General features: G+C 33.1%; 2 protein-coding genes across 3 annotated transcripts; one reads left to right on the top strand and one right to left on the bottom strand.

Moving 5' to 3' along the window:
* The first annotated feature begins 3112 nt into the window (after positions 1-3112).
* LOC104894654 (ethylene-responsive transcription factor ERF098) lies at positions 3113-3814 on the top strand. Its single transcript, XM_010680942.4, has one exon. The coding sequence runs from the start codon at positions 3322-3324 to the stop codon at positions 3724-3726; it is 405 nt and encodes a 134-aa protein (XP_010679244.1). The 5' UTR covers positions 3113-3321; the 3' UTR covers positions 3727-3814.
* Positions 3815-15208: 11394 nt separating this feature from the next.
* Positions 15209-18564, bottom strand: LOC104894653 (dehydrodolichyl diphosphate synthase CPT3). 2 transcript variants are annotated; one of them, XM_048643915.2, is made up of 3 exons: positions 18405-18564; positions 17983-18065; positions 15209-16571 (listed from the first exon to the last, which is right to left on the bottom strand). In XM_048643915.2, exon 3 carries the CDS (start codon positions 16531-16533, stop codon positions 15670-15672), a length of 864 nt encoding a protein of 287 aa, XP_048499872.1. In that variant the 5' UTR covers positions 16534-16571; positions 17983-18065; positions 18405-18564; the 3' UTR covers positions 15209-15669. The 2 variants fall into 2 exon arrangements, with proteins under 2 accessions (XP_048499872.1, XP_010679242.1); XM_010680940.4 differs by lacking the exon at positions 17983-18065.
* Positions 18565-19702: the final 1138 nt, after the last annotated feature.

Below are 19702 nucleotides of genomic sequence, written 5' to 3'. Positions count from 1 at the left end.
TTCATTTCTCTCGACTTTCAAGATCTAAACTAGAATCATTCTTTATTACAAATCTCACAAACTCATTTCCAATTGATAGTGTTCATAGTTTTTTTTTTTTTTTTGGAGAAATACGGAATCATAGATTAATTGTTAACGGCTAAAAGCCTTAATACAAACTCGTCCCATAAATTCAAAATATAACTAGGGGGATTGGGGATAAGCCTAGTTACATTCACATCTAAGTTGTCATTCCTTCCTTCCTTAGCTAGCCTATCAGCGACTTGATTGAGCTTCCATGGACGACATTGGACCTTCATCCCTTGGAAGCATTGGCTTTGTGCCCTCCACAACATAGTGATATTGTCAATAATGGGGTAGTGTTCATAGTTAGTTTGACCACTATTGTTTTTTCTTTGTATTTCGAAGGTGAATTCCGTGTAATTCGTACTCTATGAATACGGTCTAAATATTACTTTTGGGAAAGTGCATCACACATAGAAGATTATATTCATCTTGTGACCCTTGTTCTTCGTAGTTTCCCTAACAAATTAAATTTACGGTGTAACAATCCTTAAATCACCGCTTCTTTTGTAAAAAAAAACTCAAATGACATGAAATAATTGACAAAATGACATGAGATTCATGTCATTCTTTGGGTCTAAATATTACTTTTGAGAAAGTGCATCACGCATAGAAGATTATTTTCATCTTGTGACCCTTGTTCTTCGTAGTTTCCCTAACAAATTAAATTTACGGTGTAACAATCCTTAAATCACCGCTTCTTTTGTAAAAAAAAACTCAAATGACATGAAATAATTGACAAAATGACATGATGTCATTCTTTGGGTCTAAATATTACTTTTGGGAAAGTGCATCATACATAGAAGATTATTTTCATCTTGTGACCCTTGTTCTTCATAGTTTCCCTAACAAATTAAATTTACGGTGTAACAATCCTTAAATCACCGCTTCTTTTGTAAAAAAAAAAACTCAAATGACATGAAATAATTGACAAAATTACATGAGATTCATGTCATTCTTTGTATAGTCCATGTCATCTTTGTTGATGTTTATGTCATAATGCATGTTACACAATAAGTTACTCCCTCTGTTTCAAAATATAAGGCATTCACGTTTTTCAAAAATTTGCTTTGACCACAAATATCTCTCAAATACGATAAATAAAAATTATAAAAATTATACCCTTGGATTCATCTTGAAAAATACTATAATAATATTATTTTTTAAATTTTTTTATCATCATAAATTGAGAGTAATTAACGGTCAAAGTTTGACCTCAAACCTCGTGCGTGCCTTATATTGTGAAACGGAGGGAGTATGATATATAACATATTACACACAAGACAACTCTTTTATATTAGTAATTTGTGAGGAGAAGTTCATACTCATCAGTTACTATGGTAATGATAATTCATCATCTCCAAAAATGTGATTTTGTCAATTTCTATGTCTACTACTTAATGCCACATTGAGAGTAGTGATGGATGATAATACAAATTTGAGAAGAAAAACACATATTTGAGGTGAATTATCATTATAATAAACATTAACATAACCTTTCATATTACAGAAGGTTATACAAATTCATTATCATTACCATTATCTAAAAAGCAGGCGGTAAGTGTTTCTAACTAATCTTTGAAAATATTATAAATGACTATAGATTTCAAACTTGGGTAGTGAAATTTCATACTGAAAGAAGTAAAAATTGTTATCTTATAGGTGAAGCAGACATAACTCATAAGCTATTATAAATCTTCTAATAATCCAAATTTTCATCTGATAATACTTTGGACTAATGTACTATCATTATTTTTATGTCATAATCACCTTTGATTTCATGTACTAATATGTTTAAACCCCTTGAATTCAACAAAGTCGACGATTCTAAGATATTGACTTTTTTGCTAGGCGTCGAATAAGCATGGCGACTCAGTCACGTGGCGCCACCTAGGACATGCACCTGTCTCTGGCCAAAAAAAATTCAGTTTTCATGTAATGAGTATTGAGTAATAATAATAAGGTATCTTGTTTTCCAAGTCAAAAAGTCAATCTATAACGAAGCATAATTAATCCTCATGCAGCTAGCAAGTCCTCTGTGCGGTTAGCCGGTTAAGCCTATTCTCCCTAACTTATTTTCAGTTCAATTCAGTTGCAATAAGTTCAGTTCAGTTCAGTTCAGTTTAGTTGCAATCAGTTCAGTTCAACTCCAACTATCATTTTTTAGTTATAATTTAATTCATTTCAGTTCAGTTCAGTTACAATAAATTCGGTTCAATTTAGTTGTTTTTATGTCAAAGAGAACAGACACTTAGTCGATAATTATATGGTCACATGCATAAAAGACAAATTAATTATGTTACAACATAAATAATTTGTTCAATTTATATAAGCAATTTTTAATAATGGTAACTACAAAAGATTATAAGTAAATCTAATTAGAATATTACAAGTAACTTCTATTATATTGATCAATAACTTCTAAGATAAGTAACCTCAACATGAGATATAAGTAACTCCAACGATTAATTATCAGTAACCCTTAATATAGTAATTATAACCCCGACAATTATACATATCCTAATATATTTGTTCGTAACCTCAAAATACAATAATCAATATTATATGTTGATTAGTCATTGCATAGGTGTACTCGGTCATATATAAGACTTTGTGATCATCATGATAAATAGATGAAAAATTTACAAGCTAAGATAGTTTTATTCTACTAATTAGTATATAATATGATAAATAACTCACGTAAACAAAATTAATTAGTTAATCATGTCAATATACAAATAAAAGAGGCATATGTCAATTTTTGACATATAAGTCCAAAATAATTGAATTAAAAACTTCATGGTCATAAAAAATTTCTCCATCACATATTCTCGTACATTACAATTACGTCATATATTACATATACATAACTGAATGGTCCATAAATATTTTTATTCCTTATTGCAAAACACTACTATTAATATATATTATATTACAAATGGCTCAAACACCAAGATGTTGAATGTAAAATTCCCACTTTAGACATCTTCATGTTCAACCCGTCACTTTGGACCGTCAAATCAACAATTTATCACTTTCAAGCACGCCACTAGCAATATTTACCATCTTCTATGTGACATACTAGTACTAGTACTATATATATAGATAGAAGTTTGGTCTACAAATAATATTCATGCATTCACATACCAAATTAACCTATACTACAACACTACTATTACACGAGGAAGAAAAAACTTGTAAAACGAGCTAGCTACATACGTCTAGTACATATATATCTTGAAAATAAGGTAAACATATATGGAAGGTGATAATAATAACAAAGGAAGTTCTTCGTCTAATAAGTATAGAGGTGTACGAAGGCGTCCATGGGGGAAGTTTGCGGCGGAGATACGTGATCCGAAGCGAAATGGTGCTCGATTGTGGCTAGGGACGTATGACACGGCCGAGGAGGCGGCTCGAGCTTACGATAGGGCGGCCTTTGCGTTAAGAGGTCACCTTGCAATACTTAATTTCCCTAATGAACAACACTATCATTCTAGTGATGTTAGTTCAAATAATGTTTTGGGAAGAGGTAGTAGGGGTGGAAATTCTTCTTCATCATCATTGTCTAGGGAACATCAAGTGGATCAAAGAGAAATAATTGAGTTTGAGTATGTTGATGATAATGTGTTAGAGGAACTTCTTGATACACAAAAAGACTAGATGGATGGTACGTAGATACTTAGCATTTAGTAATTAGCACGCAGTTTTTTTTATATCTTTTATCAAATAAATTGCATCTTTTTCATGATGTAGTATCTCATATTCTCATATCTTCAAATGCCTAACTCATTTTGTTATCTTTACCAAACATCCTTTATTATCTGTGTAGTCTGTATCAAACGAACACTTCAAAGCTTTGTACCAAACAAGTCACATTAATGAGGGTTGAGCAAGTTATACACAATCCATGGTAGGAACACATTATGAAGAAGTTTCCCTTAAAAAAGTCACCAATTATATTGACTTTATAGATTATTATTACCAAAAAAAATGAGCATCCAATATTAATTAATATAATATATATATATATTATATATATATATTAATATAATATATATATATATATATATATATATATATATATAATCCAAAACAAACATGTTATGTCGTCACATGTACTCTTCCTTCCCCTACATAATCAAATGAGACATTAAATCATGAAAATGTGTTTCAAGACTCAAACCTATGACCTCTTATTTGACATGCTAATGTACTAATAAGCAACTACACTATCATGCTCATGTTGGTATTGGGGGGGATCATTTAAAGAAAAATATTTCTGTTTTTGAAGACTTTAAATGCATATCAGTAAATAATCCGGGCGTTGGCCCGGGACAAGAGCTAGTTTATATTCTATTACTTAGAGGTTTGTGATTTGAGCATAGGTCGAATTTGAGTTATTTGCTCCTTAAATGAATTAATTAATATTTTATGAAGTACTCTTCTTTAGTTTGCATGCCAATAATACACATTATATATCATTAATTAGTTTTTAGGCCCGGGTTATGCCTGAGGTAACTATATCTTTCATTTATTAATATATTACTTTGAAATAATAATATCATGTATCACTTGATTTAGTGGTTAAAACATTAGTATATATGCTTGTGATCTCAAGATCGAATCTTACATAATGCATTGTTTTTTTAGTGTATGTGGATTACATAGCAGCGAAGACGCCATGTGGGCATTGTTCCTTACTTAGGAACGCCTTTTGATGTATTAGTATAGATATTTCTAATTATATATTATAATAGTTTTGTATTCTTAATATATATACACATTGAGACGAATCAAAGATCAACAATTATATATATATATATATATATATATATATATATATATATATATATATATATATAATATATAATATATATATATATATATATATTGGAAATAATTGAGAAGATTCTCTATATTTTTATTAAATTACGTCAAAAATTCATGCGAGTACTTATTCATTGGTATAGATAGAGTTATTAATTAGTAGTAGATATTCATAGTACTATGCATATTGTGGTTTGGAATATTAACCCTATTAGAGAGAATCTTCTAAATTTTTCTCAATATATAAGAAGATTTACAGTCATGTGTAGTATTGTTTGATTTTCTCAATGAGTACTTTATTAATATTCAATTGTTATAAAAAGGTCATTCAAGTGAGAATCGAGTTAATGACGCAGTCGGAAGATATGGAGACAAGCAAGCGCTAATCTCGATCAAGAACGAACAGATTTACGAGCTATAAATCTGTAGAAAATTCGAAATCCACCAGAAAAGAGTAGGAACTCTGTGATATTATTAAAAGTCAAAACCCTAATACAAAATTAAGGAAATAATAAAATCCGAAAATAATAAAAATGCTGATTTCGGGCCTTAAACGAACTTGGGTGGCTTAAAAAGCCTATAGGTCACGGCATAGCGGTGAGTTTGACTCGTTGTCCCGTTCCGCTTCCAGAAAGGTATCATAATAAGCAATCGGACTTCGTAAGCCCGATAAGTAGAAATCGATCATTTCACGCTCTTTTGTCGAACTTCATTATCGAACTTATCCGCTAACCTTCCTACGTCAATAGGATACACACCATACAAAAAAGGGTATAACACATCCTTAAAAATGCAAATTATCCACTAGTTTACTATTTAAATAATCTTGATCCTTTTAACCTATCGGAACACATGATAGGTAATGATACACACGTCATTCAATTCAATTTTTGAAAAACCAATTTTCAAGTTTTTTTAAAATCAAATTAGTTGACATACACAAGTACTAGCGGAGCTAAATGGAACTTTGGGGGTACACTTACCCTCCAAATAAAATAAAATTATGAAGACATTGGAATAGAAAGAAAACTTAAAATGTAAAAAGCTTGAATGGAGATCATAATTAGGAAGGATAGCCTAATGGTTTGTTTTTTCCATGCGTTTTTATTGGTGCCACATGTGTAGGGATGAACCTCATAGCCCACACTATTGAATTTTTTTTGGTATTTGTTTCATTTTCTACTTCTAAGCATTTCCTATGTGATATTATGAGTGTATTTTATTAAACAAAATATATTTTTCATTTATCGCTCTATTTTTTTTTTCCATATGTTAGACAAAGTATTTGAGAGGCGAACAAGGAAAACTACATATAATTCCATATTATCATTTTAGCTTAAATTTTCATGCAAATGATATTTTATGTTGAGGTTTATTAATATTTCCCCCCGCATATGTAAGTGAGTTAATCAACTTAAAGTATGGCATGCTTAAGTTAGAAATCTCAATCTTAACTAACCTGTTAAAAACTTAAATTAGACGGGTTCATATATCATGTCAACCAATTCACTTAAATAGCTCGAAGATCTCAACCCTAGACCATTTATTTTAGATTAGGTTTGAATCGGTCAATCGTATCAGTCTAAAATTATAACCGCACCCTCAAGTACAGAATCCCGACTCTACCCCTCAACAAAAGATTCGCAAATTAAAGTCATTTTCTTCTTTTACACACTTAAGAGAAATATAAAATTCTTAAAGTGTTGGTCTTCATAGCTTATCCAATTAATTGATAAACGATCTCAAAATATTCTCAAAATCCATGAATAATTTTTGTTTGGTCTTCATTTTTAAACAAGGGTATTTCCATATATAATCATTTGAAGCTCCTTGCTCGTTGAACATTACTAGTTAATTATCACTTTGACAATCAAGAACATGTAGATCATAATGTGCATCACTGCATCTCTTGAAGCAATAACTTTGATTTCTTAATATTGCATACTTCCTCCGTTTCTTTTTACTCGCTACACTTCTCATTTCACGGACTCCTAGGCAATTTTTGGAGAAGAGAGAGGTAGAGAGTAAAAAGAAATGGGACCCATGTGGGGGAGAGAGATAGAGAGAGTTTATTGCCCAAAAAAGAAGTGTAGCAAGTAATGTGAAACTTCCCATAATAAAAAGTGTAGCGAGTAAAAAGAAACGGAGGAAGTAGATTAGATGCGGTCATGTTATTGTATGTCAGAAGACCCTCATAAAAACTTTGATAGACTTCTTTGCATTGCTATAGACTTTCAATGTCTTAAATTGGTTGACTCATATCTATCAATACAAAACACCATGGACTTGCTTTATTATCATTGACTTGCCGAAGGACCGCTATTACCGCTAACTATGACCATATATTCCTAACTTTGACTTCATTTTGATCCACCCATACCTTTATTAACACAATCCTTAGATATATATCTAAATGGGTGGTCTCCTTTAAATTAGGGTTCAATGATGAGATGTACAATATGTCTAAGTAGAGATTGCAATGGATTCTGGATCTGACTCAAACCTGACCCATTTATAAGGGTCTAGGTCCAAAATTTTTAGACCTAATGGGTTCGAGTAGGATCCCAACATGTATCGGATCCGAGTCCACATATGCTAGACTCAGACTTGATCCACAAACCCATTTACATATTAATTTTTTTTTTACCTAAAAAGGTTATATGAGTTGCATGTGATTTTGTAAACTCGTTACTGTTATAACTCAATCTAAGACTTGTAACATTTTAAGATTTTATTAGTTAATTTTTAAAATTTTGTTTAGATAATGCTTTAGCCATGGATGCAGGACCTATATATATTAGGGCGAAAATTTTCAATTACATATATTCAAAAATGTGATTAAAACTTGAAACTAAGAAGGATCCAGTAAGGACCCGTGGACCCGCCAGACCCACGGATCTGCGTCTGGGTCTAAAAACTCAAGACCCAACGGATCTTGGCGGGTCTGAGTTTGTAAAAAATAAACTGGTCTAGGTCCAGGTAGACTCGATCCAAACCCGCCCCATTACCATCCTTGTCTAAGAGATCGAAAATCAATTGCAAACTTTGAAATGGTTAATTTGATTGTATTAATTTATACTTTAGTCCTTTATTCATTTTCTTTTTGCTAGAATAGCCTTTTATCATGTTATTTCACCCCATATCTAAGTGGATGTAGCAAAACTAACCCAACTCGAATAACTCGACCAAGAAGACCCTACTCGAGACCCGCTTCATACTTAAACCCGAATTTATTTGAAATTCGATGTCATGCAACCCTATTCAGGTATACACAAAACAAACCCGAAGTGAACCTAACCCGACCAATAACCCTAACATTATTTTTTTAATTTCATTGATTTTTTTTGGAAGAAACGAAATAAGATAATTTCATTGATTTGAAGTTATTTATTATCCATTATAATTGTTAACTTATCATTAGTGAATTCTAAATTGGGTTTCTAGAACTTTGTTAGGGTACCAACTTTCAGCTCTGAGGTCATAAGTGTCACCAAACTTGTGTTTTCCATTTTCAGGTGTCATTCCCAGGCAGCCATTTCTCTTGGGAGACAATACCACGGTCCATGGACTTGAGTGCAATGTTGTGCATATTTTTCCAAGTCTTCGTCAAGATCAACTTATGAATAGGGGGGCAATTTTGTCCATCTATATACAAAAATGGGAAATTCTACATGGTAACCTCCTATTTTGGGTTTCTCTACTTGGTGCCAGGCGAAAAAATTTTTTATACCAAGTGACCTCCTATTTTAACTAATTATCCTTAGTGACCTATTAACCAAGTAGAAAAATCCAAAGCAAGAGGCCACCATGTAGAATTTCCCTAAAAAAATTACACTCATAGCTATGTTAATTGTTAACAAATAACGAGTAGCCTTTTATGCATCATAAGTATGCAAAATCATTATCAAAATTTTAAATTTTTTCTTGTTTTACTTTTGCTTTTTAAATTTATAGACTAGTATATTCGATATTTTTTATAGTGTAGGGTAATTTAGATAGGTGGACGCCGAAATTTTACAGTTCTCATATATAATAAAAATTATCCGTAAAAAAATGGATTATTTAAGAATAGCACCCTGCAATTGATCTACAATGGTGAATTTTTGTCATGGCCACCAATTAATAAATGTGAAGGGGAAAAAAACTCAACCCATCTTGAGCACATGGCAAAGAAAATAAGCAAGTAAAGTGGGCCTGCTTGATTTTCCTTTACTCTATCATCATCACTTGTTACTTGTTAGATTTGGTTTGTAGATTGAGTAATAATACTCCTTCTATTTCTTTTAATTCTTCTTATTTTAATTTTTTTTAGAGATAAAAAGAAGTGAAAGCAAGAAGAACAAATAGAAATAGATGGAGTAGTACGTATACATATAATTTCAATTTCATTATTGTAAATTTTAAAAGTAAATATGAAATTCGCATGCACGTGAGAAAATTGACGAAATAAGCCTTTTATTGGCATCTTATGGTTTATGCCTTTTATGTTCACCTTCAAATAAGTCCGGTTGAGTAAAAATAAATGTAGTTCAACAAAAATTAGACCAGTTGATTTGTTTGTCAAACGAATTCAAAATTCAACTTAAGTTAAAACAAGGTACTTCAGCAAAAATCTGTTCAGTTCAGTAATAATAATAATTAATAAAGTATATATGCAAAAATAATAGAGAATTAGCAAAAAAAAAGAAGTCCAATTTAGCAAAAAGAAGTTCAGTTTAATAAAATTAAGTTAAGTTTAACGAAAATAAATTCAGTTTAATAAAACTAAGTTTGATTCAGGATAGATAAATTCAACGTTTTTTTCACCAAATACCCCTGACAAAAAAATTTATTCACCAGATACCCCTAACTTTTAAAAAAATTCACCAGATACCCCAAAAGTTGAAGGACGTTAGTCACCGTTAATGTTTATTTACAAGTTTGCCCTAAGTCAACCTAATTAGGCCTAGTCAACCTAATTAACCCTAACCCACCACCCCACCTCTTCCCCCACCACCCACCCACCCACCCACCACCCTTCCCCCACCACCCACACACCCACCCACCACCCTTCCCCCACCCCACCTCTTCCCCTACCACACCCAGCACCCCATCCCCCTTTCCCCACCCTCTCCCTCTTCCCCACCCCCTCGCAGCCCTCTCCCCTTCCCTTGCAACCGCCGCACAACCCCCTCCCCTTCCCCCACAAATGCCGCCCAACCCCTCCCCTCCCCTCCCCTTCCCCCGCAAACGCCGCCAACCCCCTCTGAAATGAAAAAAAAATCGACTGAAAGGTGCGTGCGCGAAGGGACGGGGAGGGGGATTGCGCGATGGTTGTGGGGGAAGGGGAGGGTAGGGGGCGGCGTGACTGGTAGGGAAGGGGAGGGAGCTACACGATTGCAGGGGAAGGAGAGGGGAGGGGGGCTGGGTGGCAGGGGGCTGTAGCTGGTGGGGCTGGGGTTGTTGGGGGGTGGTGGGTTAGGAGAGATAGAGAGGGGGTTAGGTTAGGATTGGTTTTTCGTATTTTTAGGTTAATTATAGTTTTTTGGGAAAATTCCTCAGGTACCCCTGAGGTTTGGCGTAATTCCCAAAATACCCCCCACATTTGGGGAATTCCTCAGATACCCCTGAGGTTTGTGTTTATGCTCAAGATACCCTTACTATGGATGGAAACCTAACGCTGTTAGGTTTTCCTCTCTTTCTCCCCAATTTTCTTTTTCTCTCTCCACCCATCATCCTCCATTGATGAACATGGAAGCTTTCTCTCTCCTCCCAACCCATTCTAAAGCCCTAACCACCCAACCCCCACCACCTCCCCTTCCCCCCACCCCTCCCCCGCAGCCCTCCACTCTGCCATCCGCAGCCACCATTTTCGCAATCTCTCTCTCCTGTGTTTTTCGACTAGGCATCGATTTCGACTAGGTGGGGAAGGGGTGGGGTCGATTTCGACAGGGGTCTGGGCGTCGATTTGGACGGGGTAGGGTGGGGAGGGTGGGGTTCTTGCGACGGGGTGGGGGGCAGGTTGCGGGGTGGGGCTAATCTAGTGGGGGAGGGGGCTGCTGGGGTTGTGGGAGGGTGGGGAGGAGGGGTGCGGGGTAGGGAGGGGTGGGGGGAAGGGGAGGTAGTGGGGTTGAGTGGTTAGGGCTTTAGAGTGGGATGGGAGGAGAGAGAAAGCTTCCATGTTCATCAATGGAGGATGATGGGTGGAGAGAGAAAACGAAAATTGGGGAGAAGGAGAGGAAAACCTAACGGTGTTAGGTTTCCATCCATAGTAAGGGTATCTTGAGCACAAACACAAACCTCAAGGGTATCTGAGGAATTTTCCAAATGTGGGGGGTAATTTGGGAATTACGCTAAACCTCAGGGGTACATGAGGAATTTTCCCTAGTTTTTTATGGTTAATTAACACTAATGACTAATGAAATTAACCGCGTTAGTAATTAAGGGTATTATTTGTCATTTTTTTAAAAATTTGGGGTATCTGGTGAATTTTTTTAAAAGTTAGGGGTATCTGGTGAATTTTGAAAAAAAAAAAAACTGAGGTATTTGGTAAATAATTTTTTTTGTCAGGAATAATTGGTCAAAAGAGCGTAAATTCAATTTTGATCAGGTGAAGCAGACTAGAGCCTAGTTTCAAATATTTAGTCATATTAAAGCTAGAGAAGATTATAGGTTGTAAACGAAAATTATGTGTTCAATTGACAATTAATCCTCACACATCATCATGGCCTACATTTTCAAAAGCGTTGTGCAATGATGAGAAGCACAGCTTAATTACGTACCTATGAACATGGTCATGCTTTCTCGCCACAAAGATGCTTACTAGTTACTACTTTTCTTACCTTTCTAATATACACTCTTGAGTCTTGATCACTAAAATCTATCTATACTACTCCCTCCGTCCCATTTTATAGTTTTCGTATTATATTTTTGGTGCTCCAAAATGTTGTTCCTATTTATCTCATTTTCATTTTAAAACATCGTTTTTTATACTTTCTTTTCACATTTTCACATGGATTTTTGACACACTCATTTAATATTCTTTCAATCTCATTGATTAGGTATAACAAAAATAATTTTTTACTCTCTCTCTCCTCTTTTCACATGCCCGGCCATTTAATATTCTCATTCTTTACGGCCGGAACAACGGCGTTCATCGTAGCAATTTCGTTCAACGAAGGAGTAACAGTAGTATTGTCAGTATTTGGAGAGCCGTCTTTCCACTCCCTTTCTTTTTCATTTTCTTAATGTATGCAAGTATATCATAATAATTGTTTTCTTAATTCCCCTATCCAAAATGAAACGAGAACTACAAAATGGGACGAAGGGAATAATATATTAAAAAAATCCCATGATTGTGACTTCAAATTTAAGTATTAAAGTTGTAACCACTCAATCAAGTGATATTTAGTTTTTATCATTTTAAGGTATAATATTAATAAAAAAAATATTCTTATATAGTCCGGACTCGTGTGAGGCTAATAGTTTTCATTTCCCATCTCATGGAAAACCCTTTTCGCTCCGCTTAGCCCTATCCCCCTCTAGAGGTATTTTAGTGATAGGTTCTATAGGAACTGGACGATCCTATTTGGTCAAATACCTAGCGACAAACTCCTATGTTCTTTTTATTACGATATTTCTGAACAAGTTCCTGGATAACAAGCCTGAAGGTTTTTTTATTGATGCTAGTGACGATATGGGCATCTAAGATCTATTTATGGTGATTAATTATATAGAGTGATTTCTATCACATGACAGATCAAAAGAACAAACTAGTGTTTTCGAATAAAAAAATTCTCAAAGTCAAACGGTCCAAGTGTAAAAGATGAACCCTTGAAAACAAAGTATCATTCATGACAGAGTCAATGATACTTGTTGAAGTCCAAGATCAACTCATGTGTCTCTTCTGTTGTATTGTAGCCATTAAATTATTTTTTGGATTGTCTAAACTTATATGGTCCCTGTATTCTAGAAAATAGCTTCAAGTACATTTTCTTCAACGTTTTGTTATATTATATTATATATTTTCTATTATATCAAAAATAAAAAAAAATTTAGTACTCTTTTCATCTCATAATATTAGTCTGTTTTCTTTTGCGCAGTTTTCAAGATGTACCTTTGACTTTCGATATTTTCATTTTCGTATTAATAAAATATAAAAAGTTGATATTATGAATATTATAAGGCGAATCTAACAAGATCCTACATGAATTTATATATATATATATATATATATATATATATAATATATATATATATATATATATATATATATATATATATATATATATATATATATATATAAAGAAATTTTGGTCAAAAATTGTGAAGTTTGGAACCCAAAAAGAAAGCAGGTAATTTTTTGTTTGAAAAATTTACAGCATTGCGAAATTAAAATTTACGAACAATCACGATTAAAGTTTAAAATTTAAGCCTAATAAAAAGTCAAATTTAGACAAACATAAACTTGGAATAGGTATAAAAGTCATGTGTTAGGTTATAAATTGCTTATTTAGTATTCTCATATTTTCACTAGTTTTTATATAGATTAACTTGCACAATTGATCATTTATTGTGGAACAAAAATCAAACATTACATATGTAAATCTCTCTTTTTTGTTAGGTGTTCAAAGAGTAAACAAAGTACAAAGACGAGGTTCAATACCAAATTTTGGATACCTCCTACACAAGATGTTACCAATTAAATTCGCCAACATCAACACACTTGAGGAAATCTCTTCAAAAGTTTTTGTCACCTAGATCATTTGTGAAATATTCTCTTCAATCAAGCAAAATAGTATTCATTATTAAAAAAAAAAAATCCATTTTCTTATCAATTTCATATAATTTTAACAGATAGATAATAAAAGTAACGTATTGACAAATGTGAAATTCAAGCATTACTATACTCGAAAAATGGAGAGAAAATTTTACTTATATCAAACAAAACTTAGGTCAAATAATAATAGACTAATATACCTTGTTTTAAAGTGATGATGATGATACTACTTACTAGGAAGTAAGAATTTAGAATAAAAGATGAGGAACACACGCATGAAATTCCAATGGGTGGACTAGTTTCAGTCTTTCAGGCCCAAGTTTCTATACAATCATCACAAATACTTCTATTAGAATTTAGAGTAATAGTCTTACATTTATAGAATTTTATATATTATCATGCACGATTATTTGACACTTCGGTAATAACACGATGACTGCCAAATTATTAATTTGTTAGCAGAATTGATTCAGAAAATACTGAATTTACAATCCATTCAGTCAAAAACAAGCCAATTTATTGACAAAAACAATGTTAATAAAGGAAATCTCAATTTATCATCTTTGAAATTTATGTTTGCTTGAAGCAATTACTTAGTTGACTAAGCTTGGTAATGCTCCCTTTGTTTTCTTATCGTTCACGAAAAAAGTTACGTTTGGAAATTCAACAAGAGTATAAGGTTATTTTTGAGAATTTGAAAATCACATGGTTATCACTCGAAAACCAAAAAACTACAAGGTTATCAATGAGATTTTCCCTTAAATATATATATTCTCTCCGTCCCATAATATAGTGCTCGTTCTCTCTCTTGAGTTCAAATTTTATAATCTTTGACCAAATATTCTCATTTGTATATATATAAAAAAACATATTGATAAACTTTTTATATTTTTGAATATGTTTTTTTATTCTATTGAGAATCGCCTCAATGTTTAGTTTAATAATATCAACTTTTTATATTTTTTGTCAATAAGAAATTATAGGTATTATCGGTCAAATGTTTATCTTGGAGACCGTGTAAAAAAAAAACAAGTACTATATTATGAGACGGAGAAAGTAGTTGAAAATATTGATAGTTAACTAACCCTCTGTGTCATTAGCGGCTTAGGAGTTAATATCCTAAAGCCCTGGTTCGAGATCCAGGGTTGGTGGAGAGAGAAAAATGAGGTTTGATATTACCTTAAAAAAATCAATATTATGCATTAATGTATATTGTTCACATACTAACATTCTTACCATTTGCTTATAAGTACTAACCATTTTCTAGATGGATTCTTTTTTTAACGATAGGTAATCTACCCACTACAGATTAACATTGATAATTCGTAAAATCCAACTTAACATAATTAACTATTTTTTATTATAAATTTCTAGTGGATAGTCTTCCCAGTGCCGCCGAAGGGTGAATGTATCGATCGGCATTCTAGATATGTCTAAAAGAGAATGATTACAAACTATACAAACCTCTAGCTCAGTCTCTAAGAATGGATCAAATTAATCAATACCTGGTGCTTTAATTCCAAAAATATCAGACAAAATTTCAATTCTAGACAACACTTCTCATAATGGTGCATCATCACCAAAGTTAAATTTTGATATAACCCTCGAGTATACAGCTCCACCATATATTTGACAATTAATGGTGGTAAACGATGGTACAAAAACTATGCACAACAATTTCGTGGTCTAGTAACATGAAATACAACAGTTTCTAAATATTAGTTTTAACCAAGAAAAAAGTGACAAAGGTGCAAATCTGCAACCATGGTTTCACAAAACTAATTATGTCACATGAAGCTATGTTTATCACTACATCAATATGGTGAGTATATCGTTCACTCGTCTTCATGAATTCCAGCTACCACCAATTGGTTTACTTCGAAACTATCGTCTATCAAACACCATATATACCTGGATGTCCCAAAATGAACTCAAAAACAAGTGCACTGTGCACAAAAGACTTTTGGAGAACGTGAGATCCATTTCTCAAGAAACTCAGTTAAACAACATTAGTGTTGTTACTTCATTTTCTTTCCTGAACAAGATTGTTTCCTTTGGAAGTTCAAGACAGCCCAAACTAAATGGCGCAGACCGATCTCAGGCCAAAGCACGGAGGGGCTACAAATAATGGAGTGTGTACTCTGCCACAGAAGAAAATTGCTCAAACGATTTTCACCAGATGTTCTGACCACAATATCAGGACTCGGAGCAACTTTCATAAACATATGTTTGTCGATATCCATCAAACCAACAAAGTTTTTATCTTTCGTGTCCCCATCACCAGCATAATTAGTTAAACCATATGCAGCACCACATGAATCTAGTATTTTAAGCTCATCCCATTTTTCTTCACAAGATTGTTGAACAGCATTGACAATCTCGTTGGTAGAAGTGTAAGCGATACAAATCGAAAGCACCGCTTTGGAGTTACCTGCAGTAGCTGCCATAGCTTTTTCAGCAGCAAACCTTACAGAGTCATCTAGAAGCTTTAAGTCCCCAACAAAATGAACTCTAACTCCATATTGATTAACAATGCTATCTTCTTTGACCAACCATTCTATCTTCTCTTGTATAAGCTCCATCAAAGATTTAACTTCCTCAGGGCGTCTTTTGAAATTATCAATACTAAAGGCGTATACAGTTACGTATTTAACCTCAAGCTCATAACAATACTTAAGCATCGATGTGAGAGCACTAAATCCTAACTTATGGCCGGTCCCTTCTTCGAAATTGTATTTCTTGGAATATCTTCGATTTCCATCCATAATGAAAGCAATATGATCAGGGATTGGTCCTACAGAAAGAACACCAAATATGCACCTCCGAGCAAGACTACCTAAGTTACTTGTTATTGAGTTCTGTTTTTCCCTATCAATCTTCATCCCGAATGCTTGAAAACTATCACTTCCTAAGAAGCTGCCTGTTTGCAATACATAATAATAAGATCGAATCATAAACATGAAAGAGCAAATGAACAACAATATCATGAAAAGGAAAAACGCTATATTGGCGGTATATATTTTAGCTGGTAACTGATTGTGCACCACATTTTTATTGTTAGCGCGAGACCATTACATTAGTATCAAGCAAAAGTAAGATAGAGACGTTTGTTACACAGAAATCATATAATTTGAAACTACAGTCTACACATATGATTTTCGATGCCTGAGTTCTAATTTATGATTTGCAATCCATACAACCAAATACCAATAATATCTATATATTGTCAATTTTAAAACCAAGGTTGAGGCCGCGGTCTTCGAATAATTGATAGATGATATTCGTGGCCAAACCGAGTTAACCTTGTCCAATTATGCACAATTCGAGTTTGTTCAATGTTGTAGTAGGTAGTGATAAACACACATTATACGGATTTAGATTAGAGTTTGAAATAACAAGGGCTATGATTCTTTAAAAAAATCTCCCTATCCATTCCCCCTCCCTTGCCATCTTAGACCATCCATCCAAGGCCAGCCCCATCTATGGCAGCTCCATCACCACGGAAAGGCCATCACATAGGCCACAACCACCATAGATTCATCATCGTCGTCACAAGGGTCAAATACTCAAATCAACTATGGCTTAGGGCAGTGAGGTATCCAGGAATTACGGGATGGGGGTACATATGAGAAAAAATCAAATAAAACAAAATACAATACTTGAGTTGATTTACGGCTAAAAATTCAAATCAAATCAAATCAAAATACAATGCCAATATCAATTAATGATTCAAATTAAAACTAATTTAAAACGATGAAGTTGAAGACTTCTATGATTTTCCTCCACCTCTCTTCCAAAAAGATTCTAAACTTTTGTTTTTCATCTTCCAAATCTAGTATAAAGTAAACATATAATTAGATATTAATTCCAAATTCCCTTGTTTCAAATTACATTTCACAACATCTATTTCCAAATTCAACTAATTTCAATTCACAACCTCTATTTCAATTTCACAATTTCTAATCTCTAATCTCAATTCAAGTAATCTCAATCTCCATATTTCATAATTACATAACATTTAAATTTTCATTTTCATAATTTCTTATTTCAATTCAAAATATCACTTCACATCTAACATAAGTCTATAAATTAATACTCCAAATTCCATTCATGAGTTCCACAGTTCTGAGTTCACCCAATGACAATCACACTTCACAATTTCACATCTAACAAAAGTTCATCACTTCTTTACTTCTTCAATTGTATTTTCATTCATAAAACTACTTCTAATCATATCTCCAAATTCCATTAAAAAAAATTAACAAGTCTATAAACTAACAGAAATAATAATAATAATAATAATAATAATAATAATAATAATAATAAAATACCTCAGCCGCAGCAACAGGCCCGTCCCTGAGCCAGGGCAAGAGGGGCGGCCGCCCTGGGCCCGGGGATGACAGGTCATTCATTACTGATTTCCAGCCACAACACTTGAAAAATTAATCTCATGAAATTAAACAAGAACAAGTGAACACAAATATGCGCATCTACAAATTGTAACATAAATTTTCTTATATTTACTTCCATGAAACAAAGATGAGATAAGAAGTTAAACCAGAAACTCGAGTCATAAGTTTATAACATGTAAATTATCACTAAAAACATGAGATAGCATGTATGAGAAAGAAAAAATAAGTTGAATTCATGAAACAAATAGCATAAAACCAATCGCATGAATAATCACATGAAGTAGATCTCAAAAAAATCCGCAACAAAACAAGTAGATTCATCTAAGGAACAAAACAAGAACCTGGAACGAGCTTCTGCAGACTGCAATTCGAACTTTGCGTATGACATATGAGAGGTTCCAGATTCCAGAGGTTCTAAAGAAATTCAATTTGCTTATGAGTTGGGCACCGGCACCGTGAGCTTTTTTGGAGTGTTACTCGCATATAGGCTATATACCTATGTAGTTTAAGAGTTAAAACTATATGCGAGTAAGGAACACAAAAGGTAAAGTACTAATACCGTTTAAGAATACAATGTATTTAGGGCGTTAGTAAAAAAATTTATGGCATCAAATAGCAAAACTCATTTTTTTTTTATGCATAACACCCGAAAATGTAACATAAATTGATGAGTTTATCTCTATTATATAAGCAAAGTGATGAGCTACGGTGTCGTCTTGTAAAATTACTGTTCTACCCTTTACTTATTAAAAAAATGCTAACTATAAAATATTCAATTCTTTCTTGATCTATATTTATGTGTAATAACTAATAAGGAAACTTAAGATTGTTTAATTTATAATAAGATATAATGTACACATAAAATATTTTCCAAAATAATATGCTTAAAAGAGATATTTTTGATTGAAAATGAAACTAATCTAACTAAAGCAATTTCAAACAATTAAAAAGTAAGAACTTATACATTGACATAAATATGCATATGAGAATAGTAATAGCTTATTGTACATCGATGATTCTGTTAGAATTCTAAATATTATCATATAAATGGATTATTATTCCTAGCCTGTTCTCTCCATCTTATTTTCAAGTCAGTTACAATCAGTTGGATTCATGTTCCGTTTGTAGGGTGTAAAATATTTTCCATGAAAATTAGTTTTCCTTTTCTCTCATTTTCCGTTGTTTGCTATGCTAAGGGGTGTAATTCCTGTAGGTGTTATCTAATCCTTGAGGTTTTTTGAAGAATTGTGAAGGAAAACCCATTGTGACGGGCTCCATGAGTTGGTTTGTTACTGAGTTTGGTGAATCTGACGGGGCGTTTGGTATGAGGGATTGGGAGTTTGGGGATTAGAGGATGGGATTGGGAATGGGAGTTAGAAGGTGGGAATTCATTAAATATATCCCAATCCCTTGTTTGGTATGTTAGTGGGATTATGTTGGGAATATTATTATCCCATGTTTGGTATGAGGTACTTAAGTAGGGAATATATTGCTAAATTACAAATTTACCCATTTTAATAAAGGATAGTAAAAGAAGAGCAAACAATATTGGTGAAGTATATTTTAATGAAGGGTAAATTCGTCTTTTAACATAACTAGAAATAATCCCCTCCTTAATACTGCCCTCCCATGTCTTATT

This window comes from Beta vulgaris, chromosome 5, assembly GCF_026745355.1.
Source record: "Beta vulgaris subsp. vulgaris cultivar EL10 chromosome 5, EL10.2, whole genome shotgun sequence".
Taxonomy (NCBI): domain Eukaryota; kingdom Viridiplantae; phylum Streptophyta; class Magnoliopsida; order Caryophyllales; family Amaranthaceae; genus Beta; species Beta vulgaris.
This window is presented reverse-complemented; position numbering and strand designations above follow the sequence as displayed.